Source organism: Lampetra planeri, chromosome 81, assembly GCF_965212315.1.
Source record: "Lampetra planeri chromosome 81, kcLamPlan1.2.h2, whole genome shotgun sequence".
Taxonomy (NCBI): Eukaryota; Metazoa; Chordata; class Hyperoartia; order Petromyzontiformes; family Petromyzontidae; genus Lampetra; species Lampetra planeri.
Window position 1 is genome coordinate 2,490,427 of NC_136185.1, and position 22,188 is coordinate 2,512,614.

Sequence of the window (22,188 nt, forward strand, 5' to 3'; positions counted from 1 at the left end):
GGACGGTACTAATTTATGGCGGGGAGAGGGATCGAGAGACGGTGGTCAACGTCCGCCGCTTAAAACCGTGGAAAGCGGCCCCGGCGAGAGAGAACCCCGTCACTCGAAGGCCCCGTAATCCCGGAGTACCCGCACCCCTCGTGTTGGGGGGCCTCGCACCCTACATGGGCCCCGCCGGGCCCCCGAGACGCCCCGACCCCGCCAGGGGACGGCGCGGACGACGGCCCCTAAACCCCTCCGCTTCTGAGTTTGTACCCCAGCCCGCAGGTACCGAGGTACAGGGAGAGCCGCTGGAGTGGAGGAGGAGGCCGCCGCAGGAGCTGCAGAGGACGGAGCCACCCACCCCGAGACCAGCCACGAGGGCCGGACGGACCCCCCGGATCCCGCAGCGTTTCCTCGTGGGCGCGGCTCAAGCAAGGTGCTCCAGTCAACCCGGGACGGGGACCAGCACCTCGGGGGGCTATGTCATGCCGCCGCCACGAAGCCGTTCAGCAGGCGCCCCATCTAAGACCTCGCCACCACCAAGCGACGGAGCCGACCCCGCGTCCCCCTCACCTCACCTCGCACGAACACACCCGCACGCATTCCCCCCCCCCCCATAGAGCTCGTGGGGAGGTCACCTGGCCGACCGGTTTTTATCCGAGAAGCCCTTATCGGGATTAAACTTTCACGGTTTCCGGCGATCAGGGAATTGGACGACCTCCCCCGTGCTACGTGGCGCCGCGGCGCTGCGACCAGCCTTAATATGGTGGGGTCGCGGCATGGGGCATTCGGCCACCGCGGTGGAGGCGCATTTTCCCCCCACACACACCCCCACGGGTCGACGAGACAGGCGGAGGAGGGAGGGGACAGCATGAATAGCGGGACCGCATGGACTCTTGCGCATAGTCATGGAGGGTTGGGAACATTATGCTTGAGCGCACAGGCCCCATTGTTAGGAAGGGTAAGGGAGTAATTAGGATGTACGCCGCCAACGCCGCTCACTGATTAGCATATCAAAAGCGCCGGAACCGCCGTGCGCGGGCTCGAGGTGCACGAGCCCATTGTTCAGCGCAGCCTCCCTTTGATGTAGGGAGGATAAATAGTGGGGCAAAAAGGGAAAATCGCTCTCTTGCTCCGAGAAGCCAACGTCCAGGACGGCCCCAGCTCTGCCCTCCGGACGTCCGTGCGACGTGTCGAGGCGAGCAGCGAGGAAAACCCACGGAACGTCGAGTGCCTCAAACCGTGAGTAAGGAGGTAAAAGTGTTTCGTGAACGATAAATAGGGAATAGGTTCCGGGTTAGTAGAGTAGGCAGCCTCGTCGATTCATACTGACTCAACAACCAGTCCCACGTAGTAGACAATAAATCATTAATAGCTGATCGTGGCCTCGTGTGATCTCGTGTTATAAGGGTGAACGCGTGTGGTACTGTGTATGCGTAAGCTCGCGGCGTGCGTAATCAGCGTACCCCCGGTGCGCGATCATAACGTGAGCGGCGAGGGTTGAGTGAGTGCCGCGCAGAGCTGTGTGTGGGTGTGCGCGTGCGTAATTAAACATGCCTACTACGCGGACCCGCGGGGGAGGGGAATCCTGGAGCGACGGCTCTCACCCCATGGGTGAAGAACGCAGCAGCGGTTCGCCTAGCAGCGAGGGGGTGAGTAATGAGGTTAACCCGGCCGTTAGGGGTACCGAGGGAGGGATCGCGGGGGCTAGCGACCCTCACAAGTGTATAAAACTCAAAGTTTATGGCCTCATGATGCTAATTATGACCAACGAAGGCGGCGTGTTTGGATAGACAAGCAGTAACTTGCACACCGTTGGGTGGCAAAATCGTCGTCCACCTCATGCTCACATTTCGCTATGGATGAGGGAAACAATTGATGCAAGTCACGTTGACACATTTATCAGTGCTGAGCTATCTCACCCCCATCCAGACCCTGCCCTTTTTCTATGCGGTCTGCAACCAAATGGTCCATGGCCCATGTGCCCAGTTCTAGCCAAATGCGCCATGTATGCAAGACCACAGGTGTACCAAGAGGTATCCACGGAACTACTTGCAAGACACTCAGTCGGCCCATGATGGCTATCCTCGATATCGTCACAGAAATACTGAGCATGGTGGATTTCAAACAATGCTCAGACCTGCCACTAACTCGCTAATTAAGGTTCACAACCGGTGGATCGTTCCCTACTGCCCTCTTCTGTGCAAGATCTTCCAGGCCCACTTCACCGTGAAATTCTGCTATTCTAAAAAAAGCCATCAATTATGTTTGCCAATACATCAACAATGGCTCTGACATGGCTGTTTTTGCATTACAAAACAGAGGGGCAAAGTGTGCATGAGCTCAACATTTTTTTCCAAGGAAGATACAGCAACAATGAGGCCATTTGCTGAATTCTTGGCTTCCCCATCCATGATCGTCCCCCACAGTCGTCCATTTGGCACTTCACCTCCAAAATGGTCAACGCATCTACGTCACCAAAGGAAATGCCCAACAACAGGCACTGGCTCCACTAGATACCACCCTGATGGCGTTCTTTGTTTTGTGCCCAAGTGACCCATTTGCTGCCAACCTGCTCTACCATTAAGTTCCCTCCTACTATACATGGACTGCTAAAAACATGGAAGCGACGTGCTGCTGACGGTGAATCTGATGGCTTAGGACGAGTCTACACAGTTCATCCCAAGGCAGTGTACGCACACACGCAGTGTACACACACACAATAATGTCCACGTTGTTGTTGTTGAGCTCACACACCCAAGGGGTCTCTGTTCAAGGGAGGGAGCGATGGAAAATGAATCTAAATCAACTTAAACTCTAACCCCGCTCTGTGACGTCACCATTCAGCATTACCTCATCGGCGTGACACGCCAGAGGGAAGTGTTCCTCGCTAGTGACCCCACCCGGCAGAACGGGCCCTTGAGCGTAACGTCACTTCTGCCTGTTTGACTTCCGTTATCTGTTCAAGTACTATCCTTATTTGGGCAAAGCCACACCCAGTGACTGGTGGCTCATTAACACAATTTATTTAAGTTAGAGCCGCTCATTGTGGGAGGGGAGTGTCTTGTACCACGCAAGTGACGTCATGTCACCTGCTGCTGCCGCGTGACGTCACGAGGTAACGGAAAGTTTCCGCTCCGCGCGGGAACTGAAATCCGAGGTGAGAAATTCTCATCGCGGTTGTGGTGGTTGTGGTTGTAGTGGTGGTTGTTGTTGTGGTGGTTGTGGTTGTTGTTTACCGAGGTAGAGCCTCGCTCTCTCTCTCTCGCAGGGATGTTATTTGAGTAGCAGCGAGCATGGAAGCGATGTCCAGATTTAAACTTTACAACGCGGGGCCTTGCCTCCTGCCCTCGCCTGGTCGCGTTCGCTTCAATTCTCTCGCTTAGTTTAGCAATTTCGATTTAAAGCTTCTTTCGTGACTGCAGTGATTCATCTGCTTGGTTCTTTCGGTAAAGTCATCACGTAGAATGGAAATAATAAAACAAAATAATACAAATAAAACATAGCATTTTATTATGTTTTATATCACGTAGAATGGAAACAAAAAATAGTCTTATTTTTAATATTTGTATTATTTTATTATTTCCATTCTACGTGACTTTACCGAAAGAACCAAGAAGATAGTTTAGCAACCTGTGGAAGAACGCGATCAGCCAGGCGATGCGTTAGTTGTGTTAACTCTAGATTTGAAGCTTTCGTCACTGCAGTGATTCATACTCTTAGGTTTGTTCGGTAAAGTCACCGTGTAGGTGAAAAATTTAATAAAAGTAACAATAGAAATAAAATATAAAATAATAAATCACGACGTTTCGGAGGCAACACAAGTCATCAGGTGGGACCGTCACAGCCAGATTTGCTGCATCAAGTGAGGCGTGATTTTTTATTATTTTATTTCTATTTTTACTTTTATTAATTTTAAATTAATTTGTTACCGACATGGTGACTTTACCGAAAACAACCTAAGAGTACGTCAGTTGGTGTGTTGACCGACTCTCTGTGTTGTATTACATTTCAAATATTAAGTTTGTTTGATTAAGTGTCTCTCTCTGTGTGCAGTCACCAAAGCTCCAAATCTCTCATTGACACAAGGCCGTAATTATAATGTTATAATAAATATAATATATATTAATTATAATGTTATAATAAGTATATGTTATAATAATTATAACATGTTATAATAATCATAATATGTTATAATAATTATAATAATCAAATATGCCCCTCCAATATATTTCTGTAAAATATTTGTAAATAATAATTGCGATGCTCTGTTAATAAAAAGAACAATTTGCTAAACCTTGGCCACGAAATCTGGAGTTGTCTTCATATCACAATGCATAGATTTCTGTTCATATGATTGCGTTGTACTTTATGAATCCCTAATCTCTGCCATTACATACTATGAAACAAGAAAAGGTAAAAAAGAAAAAACAGAGCAATGTAATACAATACACTATTAGACATTATTGTATCAAATAAAACAAATTCCATCCCATGTGTTAGTGAACTTTTAAAAATATGTTTGGGAGGAAATGGCAGGAAATGAGTTTTCAAATTTAGATATTTTTCTGGGGGGGGGGACCCCAGACCCCCCTGGAAGATTTGGTCCCCCCCAATGTTGACTCCATGGCTACGGCCTTGCATTGACGTGCTAATTTCTCTACCCCCCCCCCCCTCTCTACCCCCCCCCCCCTCACTCTGCCCCCCCCCCCCTCTCTCTGCCCCTCTCTCTATTTAAGGCCTCGACACAGGCGTTGTTTCTCTGTGTGCTTGTGTCTCTCTGTGTGTCTCTGTGTCATCTCTCTGTGTCTATGTGTGTGTGTCTCTCTCTGTGTGTCTGTGTCATCTGTCTGTGTGTCTACAGTGAGGGAAAAGAGTATTTGATCCCCTGCTGATTTTGTACGATTGCCCACTGACAAAGAAATGATCAGTCTATAATTTTAATGGTAGGTTTATTTGAACAGTGAGAGACAGAATAACAACAACAAAAATCCAGAAAAACGCATGTCAAAATGTTATAAATGGATTTGCGTTTTAATGAGGGAAATAAGTATTTGACCCCTCTGCAAAACATGACTTAGTACTTGGTGGCAAAACCCTTGTTGGCAATCACAGAGTTCAGACGTTTCTTGTAGTTGGCCACCAGGTTTGCACACATTTCAGGAGGGATTTTGTCCCACTCCTCTTTGCAGATCTTCTCCAAGTCATTAAGGTTTCGAGGCTGACGTTTGGCAACTCGAACCTTCAGCTCCCTCCACATATTTTCTATGGGATTAAGGTCTGGAGACTGGCTAGGCCACTCCAGGACCTTAATGTGCTTCTTCTTGAGCCACTCCTTTGTTGCCTTGGCCGTGTGTTTTGGGTCATTGTCATGCTGGAATACCCATCCACGACCTATTTTCAATGCCCTGGCTGAGGGAAGGAGGTTCTCACCCAAGATTTGACAGTACATGGCCCCGTCCATCGTCCCTTTGATGCGGTGAAGTTGTCATGTCCCTTTAGCAGAAAAACACCCCCAAAGCATAATGTTTCCATCTCCATGTTTGACGGTGGTGATGGTGTTCTTGGGGTGATAGGCAGCATTCCTCTTCCAAACGCGGCGAGTTGAGTTGATGCCAAAGAGCTCCATTTTGATCTCATCTGACCACAACACTTTCACCCAGTTGTCCTCTGAATCATTCAGATGTTCATTGGCAAACTTCAGATGGGCATGTAAATGTGCTTTCTTGAGCAGGGGGACCTTGCGGGCGCTGCAGGATTTCAGTCCTTCACGGCGTAGTGTGTTACCAACTGTTTTCTTGGTGACTATAGTCTCAGCTGCCTTGAGATCATTGACAAGATCCTCCCGTGTAGTTCTGGGCTGATTCCTCACCGTTTTCATGATCATTGCAACTCCACGAGGTGAGATCTTGCATGGAGCCCCAGGCCGAGTGAGATTTACAGTTCTTTTGTGTTTCTTCCATTTGCGAATAATCGCACCAACTGTTGTCACCTTATCGCCAAGCTGCTTGGCGATGGTCTTGTAGCCCATTCCAGCCTTGTGTAGGTCTACAATCTTGTCCCTGACATCCTTGGAGAGCTCTTTGGTCTTGGCCATGGTGGAGAGTTTGGAATCTGATTGATTGATTTCTACTGTGAACAGGTGTCTTTTATACAGGTAACAAGCTGATATTAGGAGCACTCCTTTTAAGAGTGTGCTCCTAATCTCAGCTCGTTACCTGTATAAAAGACACCTGGGAGCCAGAAATCATTCTGATTGAGAGGGGGTCAAATACTTATTTCCCTCATTAAAATGCAAATCAATTTATAACATTTTTGACATGCGTTTTTCTGGATTTTTGTTGTTGTTATTCTGTCTCTCACTGTTCAAATAAACCTACCATTAAAATTATAGACTGATCATTTCTTTGTCAGTGGGCAAACGTACAAAATCAGCAGGGGATCAAATACTTTTTTACCTCACTGTATGTGTGTGTCTCTCTTTGTGTGTCTCTGTGTCATCTCTCTCTGTGTGTCTATGTGTGTGTCTCTCTCTCTGTGTCTTTCTGTCATCTCTCTCTGCTTATGTGTCTGTCTATGTGTCTCTGTGTCTGTTTTGTCTCTCTCTCAAATTGAGCAATCTTTGGAAGAACGTTATCAACCAGTTGGGGTGTTGACTGTTATGTTAGCTGACTCTCTGTTGTATTGCATTACATTTCTAAGTTTACTAGGTTTTTTTTCTCTTTCATTTGTACCTGATGATGATTGCTTGTGTTGCAATCGAAACGTCGTATGCTATTTGCACACAGCGTTGGTTTAGGTGCTTTTTGTGGAATATTTTGCTGTTTTTCCCTGGATTTTAATGTTTGCACAGTCACATAGTCACTTTAAGATGTTTCCTCGTTCATGTTTTAGTTTTTTGTTTGTTACGGTTGCATCCGATTCAAGAGCCGAATGGCTCACGCGGCTATACCAAATAAATGAAACAGAAACTATAAATGTATTTATTTATTTATTCTACGTGACTTTACCGAAAGAACCAAAGAGTATCTTGCTTAAGTTTTAATTTCTCTTCACCTGGCTCGCTACTTTGTAACTTTGTTTTATTTGAAATATTCACACTTTTTTTTTTCATTTTTTACCAGGCCACGCCCGCTTGAGCTGCTGTACCGCTCTTGTTTTCAGAAGCGACCTGCTCACAACAACAACAACAACAAGGTGAGGCTTGTCAACAGCGTGGTGGTGTTCACTCTGGACGCGTGGCGGTGTTCACTCTGGACGCGTGGCGGTGTTCACTCTAGACGCGTGACGGTGTTCACTCTGGACGCGTGGCGGTGTTCACTCTGGACGCGTGGCGGTGTTCACTCTGGACGCGTGGCGGTGTTCACTCTGGACGCGTGGCGTTGTTCACTCTGGACGCGTGGCGGTGTTCACTCTGGACGCGTGGTGGTGTTCACTCTGGACGCGTGGCGGTGTTCACTCTGGACGCGTGGCGGTGTTCACTCTGGACGCGTGGCGTTGTTCACTCTGGACGCGTGGCGGTGTTCACTCGGGACGCGTGGCGGTGTTCACTCTGGACGCGTGGCGGTGTTCACTCTGGACGCGTGGCGGTGTTCACTCTGGACGCGTGGCGGTGTTCACTCTGGACGCGTGACGGTGTTCACTCTGGACGCGTGGCGTTGTTCATTCTGGACGCGTGGCGGTGTTCACTCTGGACGCGTGGCGGTGTTCACTCTGGACGCGTGGCGGTGTTCACTCTGGACGCGTGGCGGTGTTCACTCTGGACGCGTGGCGGTGTTCACTCTGGACGCGTGGCGGTGTTCACTCTGGACGCGTGGCGGTGTTCACTCTGGACGCGTGGCGGTGTTCACTCTGGACACGTGGCGTTGTTCACTCTCTGCATGTGGAGTGGGGACAATCGGGGGATCCGCAGGGAAATCCACGCGACCACGGGAAGAGAGAAAGACACACAAACTAAATATACAGCAGGCGTCAGGGTTGGGATGAATCCACGACTTCCTGTATGCCAGGAGAGGTAGTTAACATCTCACCACGGGGAGCGAGAGAGACACGCAGCCTCAGGGGTGTTGATTAATCCTCATTGAATTACTTTGTGGAGTCAGGAAGCATTAATAGTGAGCAAATGAAGGTGGGTAGGCATGGGTCTGGACACACCTCTTAACCATGCCAGTGTGTGACAGTGTAAAGTTTGTGTTGGCAGTTAAGTCTATTAACTCTATTGAACACGGAGGTTATACTGTATCACAACAATAGTTTGTTTTTGTTTTCCTCTGGAACTTTATAAGAATGGAAACAGTCAAGAAGTTAACACAGCACACACATGCAGCTGAAGTCAGATCTGTTCATTCCAGCGTGCAAGGACATCGTGAGCCTGGCTGGCTTCACACCTCTAAGTTGCGATTGAACATTAATTTATGCATTTTTGCATAACACAATTAGTATTATTTTCAACACCTTTTGCTATGTCAGCTAAATTTAGCTTTCATAAATATTCCTTTTGTAGCTAGACAGCCTAAAATTGCGTGCTCTGAGTTTTGGGTTAACATTCATTTTGAAGATACGAGGGCTTCCAGGCATGTTTATGACCATTCACCCTCTCATTGTGTGCCCTACCAGCCCGTGTGATGAATTTGGGAAACTTTTTCACTATGTCATGAATATATGAATAAGTGTCGACTTATAAGTCATGTGTTACTGTGTAAATATGCATTCCTCTGTGCATCGATACTGACGTGGATGTAACTTTTTTTCTGTCTGCAGCTGTCGCTTCCTCTGCAGAATTGGTCTGATGGAGCAAAGGCACTCGGCGCGGCTCGGTGCAAAAAGGCATCAATGCGACCGGTGTGCATACAGCACGGATCATCCTGGACATTTGACAAGGCACCAGAAAACTCACACAGGAGAGAAACCCTTCAAGGGCAGTGTGTGTGGGAAGGCGTTTTCAGATTCATCTACTCGTGTAAAACACCAGAGAATGCACACGGGAGATAAACCCTTCAAGTGCAGTGTGTGTGGGGAGGCGTTTGCACAGTCATCTGCTCTTGAAAGACACCAGAGAACACACACGGGAGAGAAACCCTTCAAGTGCAGTGTGTGTGGGAAGGCGTTTTCACAGTCAACTAATCTTGTAGCACACCAGAGAACACACACGGGAGAGAAACCCTTCAAGTGCAGTGTGTGTGGGAAGGCGTTTTCACAGTCAACTAATCTTGTAACACACCAGAAAACTCACACGGGAGAGAAACCCTTTAAGTGCAGTGTGTGTGGGAAGGCGTTTTTATTTTCATCTCATCTTGAAATACACCAGAGAACACACACGAGAGAGAAACCCTTCAGGTGCACTCTGTGCGGGGCGGCATTTGCACGTAAAGATTATCTTCAAGTACACCAGAGAACACACACGAGAGAGAAACCCTTCAAGTGCAGTGCGTGTGGGAAGGCGTTTTCAGATGCATCTACTCTTGTAACACACCAGAAAACACACACGGGAGAGAAACCCTTCAAGTGCAGTGTGTGTGGGAAGGCGTTTTCACAGTCAACTAATCTTGTAGCACACCAGAGAACACACACGGGAGAGAAACCCTTCAAGTGCAGTGTGTGTGGGAAGGCGTTTTCACAGTCAACTAATCTTGTAACACACCAGAAAACTCACACGGGAGAGAAACCCTTCAAGTGCAGTGTGTGTGGGAAGGCGTTTGCACTGTCATCTGGTCTTGAAAGACACCAGAGAACACACACGGGAGAGAAACCCTTTAAGTGCAGTGTGTGTGGGAAGGCGTTTGCACAGTCATCTACTCTTCAAAGACACCAGAGAACACACAAGCATCAGAAGATCCACAAGGAGTGGAGTCTGAAATCAGCTTGCGAAAGTAAAAGTGCCGCAATGAGCCCATCCCTCATCAAACAAGAACCGGAAGACAATTCCAGCTTGGACGCTTTTAAAGGTATCGAGGTGAAACGTGAAGAAGTGATGGTGAAGAGTGAAGAAGTGATGGTGAAGAGCGAAGAAGTGAAGGTAAAATGTGAAGATGAAGATTCAACTCCAAAATCGGACCTTCACATCGATGGAGGCAACGTGAAGCAGGAGGAGAATTCTGACTGTGAGGCAGAGCGAGGCAACTCCCAGCAGTTTGTGGAAGTGGAGGTGTGGGTGGACTTCCTCCGAGACAATACAAAGTCAAATGGAGACCCGGTAGATGTGTAAGCCAGTGACGATGTCGCTCCAATAGACGCACCTTTGTGACAGGCTTTTTGTGACAAGAATGAAGTTGAACACTCAATTCCTCGGTTCAACCTGCAGAGTAAGAGCGGCCAGTCTGTGTGGACCTGTGTGTTGGGTAGATCTCTAACCAGGAGCGAGAGCCAATAAGCTCCCAAGCATTCGCTATGTTATCAATTGCATTTATATGGTGCTTGCTTAATCGCCTCGGCAACTCGGAGTTCTATAAACATACAAACAGACATAATTTCAACCGTGATGATGGGTACAAACTTAGTAATCATTGGAAAGATGTTAGCAACCACGCAAAAAAGACTTAATTACACATTTTTGGACCATCTTATCTGACAGGCACTATTTTACTTTACTTTACCGAGTGTTAACATCCCCAGTGTTTAACAGTACTCTCTTCATTGTTCAGCCAGCACTGGTATAAACATGGGCATTTTCGTTCTTTTCTATCATGTGTATCAACAGGTGCTTGTACACAAACATGTCCACGTACACTTGCACCCCACACTCTCTTTTGGCCTCCCCTCCCCCTCTCTGTCCAATGCGTTGGCGTGTGCAGCAGTAGTTGCTTGCGCACAACCACGTCCACGCCGCCGACTCTCGTGTACCACGTCGTGTATTCTTTTGGCCCCGCCCCCCCTCCCCCTCCCGATGCGTTCTACGTGGCACGTCGTGCCGTCTTTGAGCCCCGCGCCCCTCCCTCCCGATACGTTCCATTCATTGGCTACCACATTCTGATGAGCTCCCCCCCCCTCTCCTCCCCCCTCAACTTGCTTTTAAGGGATTACATCTTGAATCATTGCCTCACTTGATGCAGCAAATCTGGCTGTGACGGTCCCACCTGATGACGGAGACTTGTGTTGCCTCCGAAACGTCGTGATTTTTATTTTATTTTACTTTCATTAATTTTAATGTTTTACCTACGTGACTTTACCGAAAGAACCTAAGAATTTGAATCCTTGCAGTCACGAAAGCTTCAAATCTAGAATGAGTTCTATATCGTTTCTCGTCTCAAACACTCGAAGAGCATCCCCGAGTAGCAGCTGCCCCTATGTGGCACAAGGTGGTGGCCGTGCACCGGCCTGCATGTGGACAAGAGCCTGTCAGTAGGGGGCGATGGTTGATGTGGCATCTCAGTTGTGGAGTTTGTAGATAATGTTTTTAGAATTTGCTACATTTTGACCCAGATGCCAGCATGCAATGGCCGACTCGTTTTGAGTGGTGCATTAGTATGTTGTACATACACTGTTAAGCAGACGGTGCGTATTTTTTTAATTAGCTTCTTGTTAATAGGATGTAACCTAATGCAGTATATTTCAGTGCAGTAATTAAATTTTGTTAATATGCCTGTCAATAATTTAGAATGAATACTTGTATGATGGTGTGCGTACATGTACCATTTTGTCTATTAGGGTCAAACATTGAATAAGTGATGTTAGGACAAAGTGTGTGTTTTGCAAGTAACCTGTACAGATCACTCAGGTGAGACTCATTGTTCTTGTGATACAGGTAAAAGGGTATTTTTGTGTTTTCAGGAAGCATCTCCCTCTGGAGCAACTCATTGTCTTTGAAATAGTGAGCACACTCGGATCATTCATCTGTTACAAGGCAAACCACTCAAAAGTTACACGTAGAGGAGATACATTCTCTACAACACGAATTATAATTTTGTATTACGTGTTGACGTAGATTTTGTCTAACTAGGAAGAGAAATACTCCTTGCTGATTAACGTCTGGATATTCGTAATTGTCAGTTGAAGCAACCCCGGCTGCTCTTGAGACGCTGTGCACCAATACGGGTCCACAGGTGGCTTGCACTGAATCAATGACGGACTCCCAGAAGGCTGTGCTAGTTATAGTTTGTGTAAAATATTCCTCTGTTTCATGGAGAGATCGATAAATGAAAGATGTCGTGTCTGCTGATCTGCTTCATAGCAAGGAGGTAATTTTAAGAGCACATTTGAAATGCATTTTTGGTACAGATTTGTATTCGGTTACAAGGCAGAGCACATCTACTAGATACATTCTGCACAACAACACTCATTTTAAATTTGCATGACGTCTTATATGTTGGCGAACTAGGACAAGAAATGGTCCTTGCCGATTAACGTCTGGATGTTCACAACCATGTGTTGAAGCAAGCCTGACCGCCTGCGGCGTCCCTCACAACCATTTATGGCCTTGGGCCAGGAAAGTCACGAAGAAATTGCGCACGAACGACGCATTCACGCAAGCTCCCGATGCTCCGTTTTGAAGTTTTAAAATGAAACAACTTTGAATTGTATTATGTTTTGCATTTGATACTTGTATTTCTTCATTAAAAGCTGATATCATTTTCCATCTGGAAGACTTAATTGAAAACGACATTTCGTGTGAATTTTCTCTAGTCGTTAAGTAGATGGCCTTACCGGGGTTCGGTTCGATGCGGACTTTCACCTGGTTGGGATCGCGGGGCGGAGATAAGGCAACACAGAGCTGGCCGTGCCAGAAGACCGCCATCTTCAGATCGATTCCAACGCGATCGAACGTCTGTCCCTGCTCCTCCGTCGTTCATGTAGGGGGCGCGTAGGTTTGCAGCGCCTCCTGCATGAAAACGAAGGAAAGTGCAGGGTTCATCACAGATGAAGTTGTGTGCTTATATAAGAGTACTCGCGGGAAGTACCCGGCGTGAAATTTCCCGCTTTTTATCGTAATATATAGGATACTAAGGCTAAGCACACCCGAGGATTGCACTTTTGTTAAAAAATGAAGCTGTAAAAATGTGTCCATTATTGGCCAAAAACGGCATATGTTAGTATGCCGATTTTCTATACTGGGACGTGAACATTTCATCATAAAATGTTCCACTTTTAATCTAATACATGGCATACTAAGGGTAAATACAATTGATGAATGAACTTTTTGTTGAAAAAGAAAGCTATGAAAATTTTGCTTATTTTGGTTAAAACCGGCATAAGTATGGCGATTTTATTTTTGGGACGTGAAAATGTAATGGTGAAATTTCCCACTTTTAAAGTAATATAGAGCTTAACAAAATGGAGGAATTCACTTTTTCTTGGAAAATCTAGCTATGAAAATTGAGCAAATTTTGGCCAAGAACGGCATTGGTTAAATATGCTGATTTGATGTTTTTACTTCAAATTTCATGGTGAAATTTCCCACTTTTAATGTAATATATAGGCTACTCAGGCTAACCACAACCGAGGAATGCACTTTTTCTTCAAAATACAGCTGTAAAAATTCGTAAAATTTTAGCCAAAAACGGCAGTATGCCGATTTCCTGTTTGGGACGTGAAAATTTAATGGTGAAATTTCCCACTTTTAATGTAATATAGAGCATACTAATCCTTAACAAAATGGAGGAATTCACTTTTTCTTTTTACTTCTAAATTTCATGCATGAAATTCCACACTTTTTAACGTAATATATAGGCTACTCAGGCTAAACACAACTAAGGAATGCACTTTTCGTTGAAAAATAAAGCTAGGAAAATTGGACCAATTTTGCCAAAAAACGGCCTAGGTTAGTATGGCGATCATCTTTTTAAGGACGTGAAAATGTCATCGTGAAATGTCGAGAGCCAAGCCACGACATCTACAAAGTGCTGCTCATAGCGAGTAGCAGCACCGATGGAGGTCGTCACGGCACACACAGAGGGGGTGGGTGGCCAGCCCCACGCCCGGCCGCCTTTGTCTCCCCAGTGCTGGCGATGTTGACACACCGCACCGGGTTCTCGTTTGAGGCCGTTTCGACACTGCCGCTCCCCTTCTGTCAACAAACTTGAACTCTGACCCCGCCCTCTGACGTCACCGCTCAGTGTGACCTCATCGGCGTCAAACGCCAGGGGGAGGTGTGCCTCGTTAGTGACGTCATGTCACCAATCCCCCCACCCCCCGACCGCGAAGCTCTTGAGCGTGACGTCACCTCCGCTCGGCCGCTGCCGATATCTGTCCCAGTGCCAATCCTTATTTGGGCAAAGCTACGGCCGGTGACTGGCGCCTCATTAACATAATTTATTCGTGAAATTCGCGAGTTTTTATGCGACGGGTTCAGCAGCCCCGCCCCATCCCTCCACGTCTGGGCTTGTCTCATTAACATAATTTGTTCAAGTTAAGTCCCGTTCGTCGTGGGAGGTGAGTGTCTTGTAACACGCAAGTGACGTCATGTCACCGCCTGCTGCCGCGTGACGTCACGAGGTAACGGAAAGTTTCCGCTCCGCGCGGGAACTGAAATCCGAGGTGAGAAATTCTCATCGCGGTTGTGGTGGTTGTGGTTGTAGTGGTGGTTGTTGTTGTGGTGGTTGTGGTTGTTGTTTACCGAGGTAAAGCCTCGCTCTCTCTCTCTCGCAGGGATGTTATTTGAGTAGCAGCGAGCATGGAAGCGATGTCCAGATTGAAACTTTACAACGCGGGGCCTTGCCTCCTGCCCTCGCCTGGTCGCGTTCGCTTCAATTCTCTCGCTTCGTTTAGCAATTTCGATTTAAAGCTTCTTTCGTGACTGCAGTGATTCATCTGCTTGGTTCTTTCGGTAAAGTCATCACGTAGAATGGAAATAATAAAACAAAATAATACAAATAAAACATAGCATTTTATTATGTTTTATATCACGTAGAATGGAAACAAAAAATAGTCTTATTTTTAATATTTGTATTATTTTATTATTTCCATTCTACGTGACTTTACCGAAAGAACCAAGAAGATAGTTTAGCAACCTGTGGAAGAACGCGATCAGCCAGGCGATGCGTTAGTTGTGTTAACTCTAGATTTGAAGCTTTCGTGACTGCAGTGATTCATACTCTTAGGTTTGTTCGGTAAAGTCACCGTGTAGGTGAAAAATGTAATACAAATTAATAAAAGTAACAATAGAAATAAAATATAAAATAAAAAATCACGACGTTTCGGAGGCAACACAAGTCTCCGTCATCAGGTGGGACCGTCACAGCCAGATTTGCTGCATCAAGTGAGGCGTGATTTTTTATTATTTTATTTCTATTTTTACTTTTATTAATTTTAAATTAATTTGTTACCGACATGGTGACTTTACCGAAACAACCTAAGAGTACGTCAGTTGGTGTGTTGACCGACTCTCTGTGTTGTATTACATTTCAAATATTAAGTTTGTTTGATTAAGTGTCTCTCTCTGTGTGCAGTCACCAAAGCTCCAAATCTCTCATTGACACAAGGCCGTAGTTATAATGTTATAATAAATATAATATATATTAATTATAATGCTATAATAAGTATAATATGTTATAATAATTCTAACATGTTATAATAATCATAATATGTTATAATAATTATAATAATCAAATATGCCCCTCCAATATGTTTCTGTAAAATATTTGTAAATAATAATTGCGATGCTCTGTTAATAAAAAGAACAATTTGCTAAACCTTGGCCACGAAATCTGGAGTTGTCTTCATATCACAATGCATAGATTTCTGTTCATATGATTGCGTTGTACTTTATGAATCCCTAATCTCTGCCATTACATACTATGAAACAAGAAAAGGTAAAAAAGAAAAAACAGAGCAATGTAATACAATACACTATTAGACATTATTGTATCAAATAAAACAAATTCCATCCCATGTGTTAGTGAACTTTTAAAAATATGTTTGGGAGGAAATGGCAGGAAATGAGTTTTCAAATTTAGATATTTTTCTGGGGGGGGGGACCCCAGACCCCCCTGGAATGTTGACTCCATGGCTACGGCCTTGCATTGACGTGCTAATTTCTCTACCCCCCCCCTCTCTACCCCCCCCCCTCACTCTGCCCCCCCCCCCTCTCTCTGCCCCTCTCTCTATTTAAGGCCTCGACACAGGCGTTGTTTCTCTGTGTGCTTGTGTCTCTCTCTGTGTGTCTCTGTGTCATCTCTCTGTGTCTATGTGTGTGTGTCTCTCTCTGTGTGTCTGTGTCATTTGTCTGTGTGTCTACAGTGAGGGAAAAGAGTATTTGATCCCCTGCTTATTTTGTACGATTGCCCACTGACAAAGAAATGATCAGTCTATAATTTTAATGGTAGGTTTATTTGAACAGTGAGAGACAGAATAACAACAACAAAAATCCAGAAAAACGCATGTCAAAATGTTATAAATGGATTTGCGTTTTAATGAGGGAAATAAGTATTTGACCCCTCTGCAAAACATGACTTAGTACTTGGTGGCAAAACCCTTGTTGGCAATCACAGAGTTCAGACGTTTCTTGTAGTTGGCCACCAGGTTTGCACACATTTCAGGAGGGATTTTGTCCCACTCCTCTTTGCAGATCTTCTCCAAGTCATTAAGGTTTCGAGGCTGACGTTTGGCAACTCGAACCTTCAGCTCCCTCCACATATTTTCTATGGGATTAAGGTCTGGAGACTGGCTAGGCCACTCCAGGACCTTAATGTGCTTCTTCTTGAGCCACTCCTTTGTTGCCTTGGCCGTGTGTTTTGGGTCATTGTCATGCTGGAATACCCATCCACGACCTATTTTCAATGCCCTGGCTGAGGGAAGGAGGTTCTCACCCAAGATTTGACAGTACATGGCCCCGTCCATCGTCCCTTTGATGTGGTGAAGTTGTCATGTCCCTTTAGCAGAAAAACACCCCCAAAGCATAATGTTTCCATCTCCATGTTTGACGGTGGTGATGGTGTTCTTGGGGTGATAGGCAGCATTCCTCTTCCAAACGCGGCGAGTTGAGTTGATGCCAAAGAGCTCCATTTTGGTCTCATCTGACCACAACACTTTCACCCAGTTGTCCTCTGAATCATTCAGATGTTCATTGGCAAACTTCAGATGGGCATGTAAATGTGCTTTCTTGAGCAGGGGGACCTTGCGGGCGCTGCAGGATTTCAGTCCTTCACGGCGTAGTGTGTTACCAACTGTTTTCTTGGTGACTATAGTCTCAGCTGCCTTGAGATCATTGACAAGATCCTCCCGTGTAGTTCTGGGCTGATTCCTCACCGTTTTCATGATCATTGCAACTCCACGAGGTGAGATCTTGCATGGAGCCCCAGGCCGAGTGAGATTTACAGTTCTTTTGTGTTTCTTCCATTTGCGAATAATCGCACCAACTGTTGTCACCTTATCGCCAAGCTGCTTGGCGATGGTCTTGTAGCCCATTCCAGCCTTGTGTAGGTCTACAATCTTGTCCCTGACATCCTTGGAGAGCTCTTTGGTCTTGGCCATGGTGGAGAGTTTGGAATCTGATTGATTGATTTCTACTGTGAACAGGTGTCTTTTATACAGGTAACAAGCTGATATTAGGAGCACTCCCTTTAAGAGTGTGCTCCTAATCTCAGCTCGTTACCTGTATAAAAGACACCTGGGAGCCAGAAATCATTCTGATTGAGAGGGGGTCAAATACTTATTTCCCTCATTAAAATGCAAATCAATTTATAACATTTTTGACATGCGTTTTTCTGGATTTTTGTTGTTGTTATTCTGTCTCTCACTGTTCAAATAAACCTACCATTAAAATTATAGACTGATCATTTCTTTGTCAGTGGGCAAACGTACAAAATCAGCAGGGGATCAAATACTTTTTTACCTCACTGTATGTGTGTGTCTCTCTTTGTGTGTCTCTGTGTCATCTCTCTCTGTGTGTCTATGTGTGTGTCTCTCTCTCTGTGTCTTTCTGTCATCTCTCTCTGCTTATGTGTCTGTCTATGTGTCTCTGTGTCTGTGTTTTGTCTCTCTCTCAAATTGAGCAATCTTTGGAAGAACGTTATCAACCAGTTGGGGTGTTGACTGTTATGTTAGCTGACTCTCTGTTGTATTGCATTACATTTCTAAGTTTACTAGGTTTTTTTTCTCTTTCATTTGTACCTGATGATGATTGCTTGTGTTGCAATCGAAACGTCGTATGCTATTTGCACACAGCGTTGGTTTAGGTGCTTTTTGTGGAATATTTTGCTGTTTTTCCCTGGATTTTAATGTTTGCACAGTCACATAGTCACTTTAAGATGTTTCCTCGTTCATGTTTTAGTTTTTTGTTTGTTACGGTTGCATCCGATTCAAGAGCCGAATGGCTCACGCGGCTATACCAAATAAATGAAACAGAAACTATAATTTTATTTATTTATTTATTCTACGTGACTTTACCGAAAGAACCAAAGAGTATCTTGCTTAAGTTTTAATTTCTCTTCACCTGGCTCGCTACTTTGTAACTTTGTTTTATTTGAAATATTCACACTTTTTTTTTTCATTTTTTACCAGGCCACGCCCGCTTGAGCTGCTGTACCGCTCTTGTTTTCAGAAGCGACCTGCTCACAACAACAACAACAACAAGGTGAGGCTTGTCAACAGCGTGGTGGTGTTCACTCTGGACGCGTGGCGGTGTTCACTCTGGACGCGTGGCGGTGTTCACTCTAGACGCGTGACGGTGTTCACTCTGGACGCGTGGCGGTGTTCACTCTGGACGCGTGGCGGTGTTCACTCTGGACGCGTGGCGGTGTTCACTCTGGACGCGTGGCGTTGTTCACTCTGGACGCGTGGCGGTGTTCACTCTGGACGCGTGGTGGTGTTCACTCTGGACGCGTGGCGGTGTTCACTCTGGACGCGTGGCGGTGTTCACTCTGGACGCGTGGCGTTGTTCACTCTGGACGCGTGGCGGTGTTCACTCTGGACGCGTGGCGGTGTTCACTCTGGACGCGTGGCGGTGTTCACTCTGGACGCGTGGCGGTGTTCACTCTGGACGCGTGGCGGTGTTCACTCTGGACGCGTGGCGGTGTTCACTCTGGACACGTGGCGTTGTTCACTCTCTGCATGTGGAGTGGGGACAATCGGGGGATCCGCAGGGAAATCCACGCGACCACGGGAAGAGAGAAAGACACACAAACTAAATATACAGCAGGCGTCAGGGTTGGGATGAATCCACGACTTCCTGTATGCCAGGAGAGGTAGTTAACATCTCACCACGGGGAGCGAGAGAGACACGCAGCCTCAGGGGTGTTGATTAATCCTCATTGAATTACTTTGTGGAGTCAGGAAGCATTAATAGTGAGCAAATGAAGGTGGGTAGGCATGGGTCTGGACACACCTCTTAACCATGCCAGTGTGTGACAGTGTAAAGTTTGTGTTGGCAGTTAAGTCTATTAACTCTATTGAACACGGAGGTTATACTGTATCACAACAATAGTTTGTTTTTGTTTTCCTCTGGAACTTTATAAGAATGGAAACAGTCAAGAAGTTAACACAGCACACACATGCAGCTGAAGTCAGATCTGTTCATTCCAGCGTGCAAGGACATCGTGAGCCTGGCTGGCTTCACACCTCTAAGTTGCGATTGAACATTAATTTATGCATTTTTGCATAACACAATTAGTATTATTTTCAACACCTTTTGCTATGTCAGCTAAATTTAGCTTTCATAAATATTCCTTTTGTAGCTAGACAGCCTAAAATTGCGTGCTCTGAGTTTTGGGTTAACATTCATTTTGAAGATACGAGGGCTTCCAGGCATGTTTATGACCATTCACCCTCTCATTGTGTGCCCTACCAGCCCGTGTGATGAATTTGGGAAACTTTTTCACTATGTCATGAATATATGAATAAGTGTCGACTTATAAGTCATGTGTTACTGTGTAAATATGCATTCCTCTGTGCATCGATACTGACGTGGATGTAACTTTTTTTCTGTCTGCAGCTGTCGCTTCCTCTGCAGAATTGGTCTGATGGAGCAAAGGCACTCGGCGCGGCTCGGTGCAAAAAGGCATCAATGCGACCGGTGTGCATACAGCACGGATCATCCTGGACATTTGACAAGGCACCAGAAAACTCACACAGGAGAGAAACCCTTCAAGGGCAGTGTGTGTGGGAAGGCGTTTTCAGATTCATCTACTCGTGTAAAACACCAGAGAATGCACACGGGAGATAAACCCTTCAAGTGCAGTGTGTGTGGGGAGGCGTTTGCACAGTCATCTGCTCTTGAAAGACACCAGAGAACACACACGGGAGAGAAACCCTTCAAGTGCAGTGTGTGTGGGAAGGCGTTTTCACAGTCAACTAATCTTGTAGCACACCAGAGAACACACACGGGAGAGAAACCCTTCAAGTGCAGTGTGTGTGGGAAGGCGTTTTCACAGTCAACTAATCTTGTAACACACCAGAAAACTCACACGGGAGAGAAACCCTTTAAGTGCAGTGTGTGTGGGAAGGCGTTTTTATTTTCATCTCATCTTGAAATACACCAGAGAACACACACGAGAGAGAAACCCTTCAGGTGCACTCTGTGCGGGGCGGCATTTGCACGTAAAGATTATCTTCAAGTACACCAGAGAACACACACGGGAGAGAAACCCTTCAAGTGCAGTGCGTGTGGGAAGGCGTTTTCAGATGCATCTACTCTTGTAACACACCAGAGAACACACACGGGAGAGAAACCCTTCAAGTGCAGTGTGTGTGGGAAGGCGTTTTCACAGTCAACTAATCTTGTAGCACACCAGAGAACACACAACAGAGAGAAACCCTTCAGGTGCACTCTGTGCGGGACGGCATTTGCACGTGATCAAACTCTTCAAGTACACCAGAGAACACACACGGGAGAAAAACCCTTCAAGTGCAGTGTGTGTGGGAAGGCGTTTGCACTGTCATCTGGTCTTGAAAGACACCAGAGAACACACACGGGAGAGAAACCCTTCAAGTGCAGTGTGTGTGGGAAGGCGTTTGCACAGTCATCAAATTTTCATGTACACCAGAGAACACACAAGCATCAGAAGGTCCACCAGGAGTGGAGTCTGAAATCAGCTTGTGAAAGTCAAAGTGCTGCAATGAGCCCATCCCTCATCAAACAAGAACCAGAAGAAAATCCCAGCTTGGACACTTTTAAAGGTATCGAGGTGAAATATGAAGAGGTGAAGGTGAAATGTGAAGAAGTGATGGTGAAGAGTGAAGAAGTGATGGTAAAATGTGAAGATGAAGATTCAACTCCCAAATGGGACCTTCACTTCGATGGAGGCAACGTGAAGCAGGAGGAGAATTCTGACTGTGAGGCAGAGCGAGGCAACTCCCAGCAGTTTGTGGAAGTGGAGGTGTGGGTGGACTTCCTCCGAGACAATACAAAGTCAAATGGAGACCCGGTAGATGCGTAAGCCTGAGACGATGTCGCTCCAATAGATGCACCTTTGTCACAGGCTATTAATGACAAGAATGAAGTTGAACACTCAATTCCTAGGTTCAACCTGCAGGGTAAGAGCGGCAAGTCTGTGTGGACCTGTGTGTTGGGTAGATCTCTAACCAGGAGCGAGAGCCAATAAGCTCCCAAGCATTCGCTATGTTATCAATTGCATTTATATGGTGCTTGCTTAATCGCCTCGGCAACTCGGAGTTCTATAAATATACAAACACAGACATAATTTCAACCGTGATGATGGGTACAAACTTAGTAATCATTGGAAAGATGTTATCAACCACGCAAAAAAGACTTAATTACACATTTTTGGACCATCTTATCTGACAGGCACTATTTTACTTTACTTTACCGAGTGTTACCATCCCCAGTGTTTAACAGTACTCTCTTCATTGTTCAGCCAGCACTGGTATAAACATGGGCATTTTCGTTCTTTTCTATCATGTGTATCAACAGGTGCTTGTACACAAACATGTCCACGTACACTTGCACCCCACACTCTCTTTTGGCCTCCCCTCCCCCTCTGTCCAATGCGTTGGCGTGTGCAGCAGTAGTTGCTTGCGCACAACCACGTCCACGCCGCCGACTCTCGTGTACCACGTCGTGCATTCTTTTGGCCCCGCCCCCCCTCCCGATGCGTTCTACGTGGCACGTCGTGCCGTCTTTGAGCCCCGCGCCCCTCCCTCCCGATACGTTCCATTCATTGGCTACCACATTCTGATGAGCTCCCCCCCCCTCTCCTCCCCCCTCAACTTGCTTTTAAGGGATTACATCTTGAATCATTGCCTCACTTGATGCAGCAAATCTGGCTGTGACGGTCCCACCTGATGACGGAGACTTGTGTTGCCTCCGAAACGTCGTGA

At 46.1% G+C, this 22,188-nt stretch overlaps 1 protein-coding gene across 1 annotated transcript; it reads left to right on the plus strand.

The window, feature by feature from the left end:
- The first annotated feature begins 8,335 nt into the window (after window positions 1-8,335).
- LOC144738303 (uncharacterized) lies at window positions 8,336-21,664 on the plus strand. Its single transcript, XM_078621310.1, has 2 exons — window positions 8,336-10,183; window positions 19,821-21,664. The coding sequence occupies exons 1-2, from the start codon at window positions 8,771-8,773 to the stop codon at window positions 21,285-21,287; spliced, it is 2,880 nt and encodes a 959-aa protein (XP_078477436.1). The 5' UTR covers window positions 8,336-8,770; the 3' UTR covers window positions 21,288-21,664.
- Window positions 21,665-22,188: the final 524 nt, after the last annotated feature.

Coding starts and splice junctions, on each gene's coding strand:
- LOC144738303 (XM_078621310.1), top strand. CDS start 8,771: ATGGAGCAAAGGCACTCGGCGCGGCTCGGTGCAAAAAGGCATCAATGC. Junction 10,184..19,820: donor ATGGAGACCCGGTAGATGTG/TAAGCCAGTGAC, acceptor TACTGACGTGGA/TGTAACTTTTTTTCTGTCTG.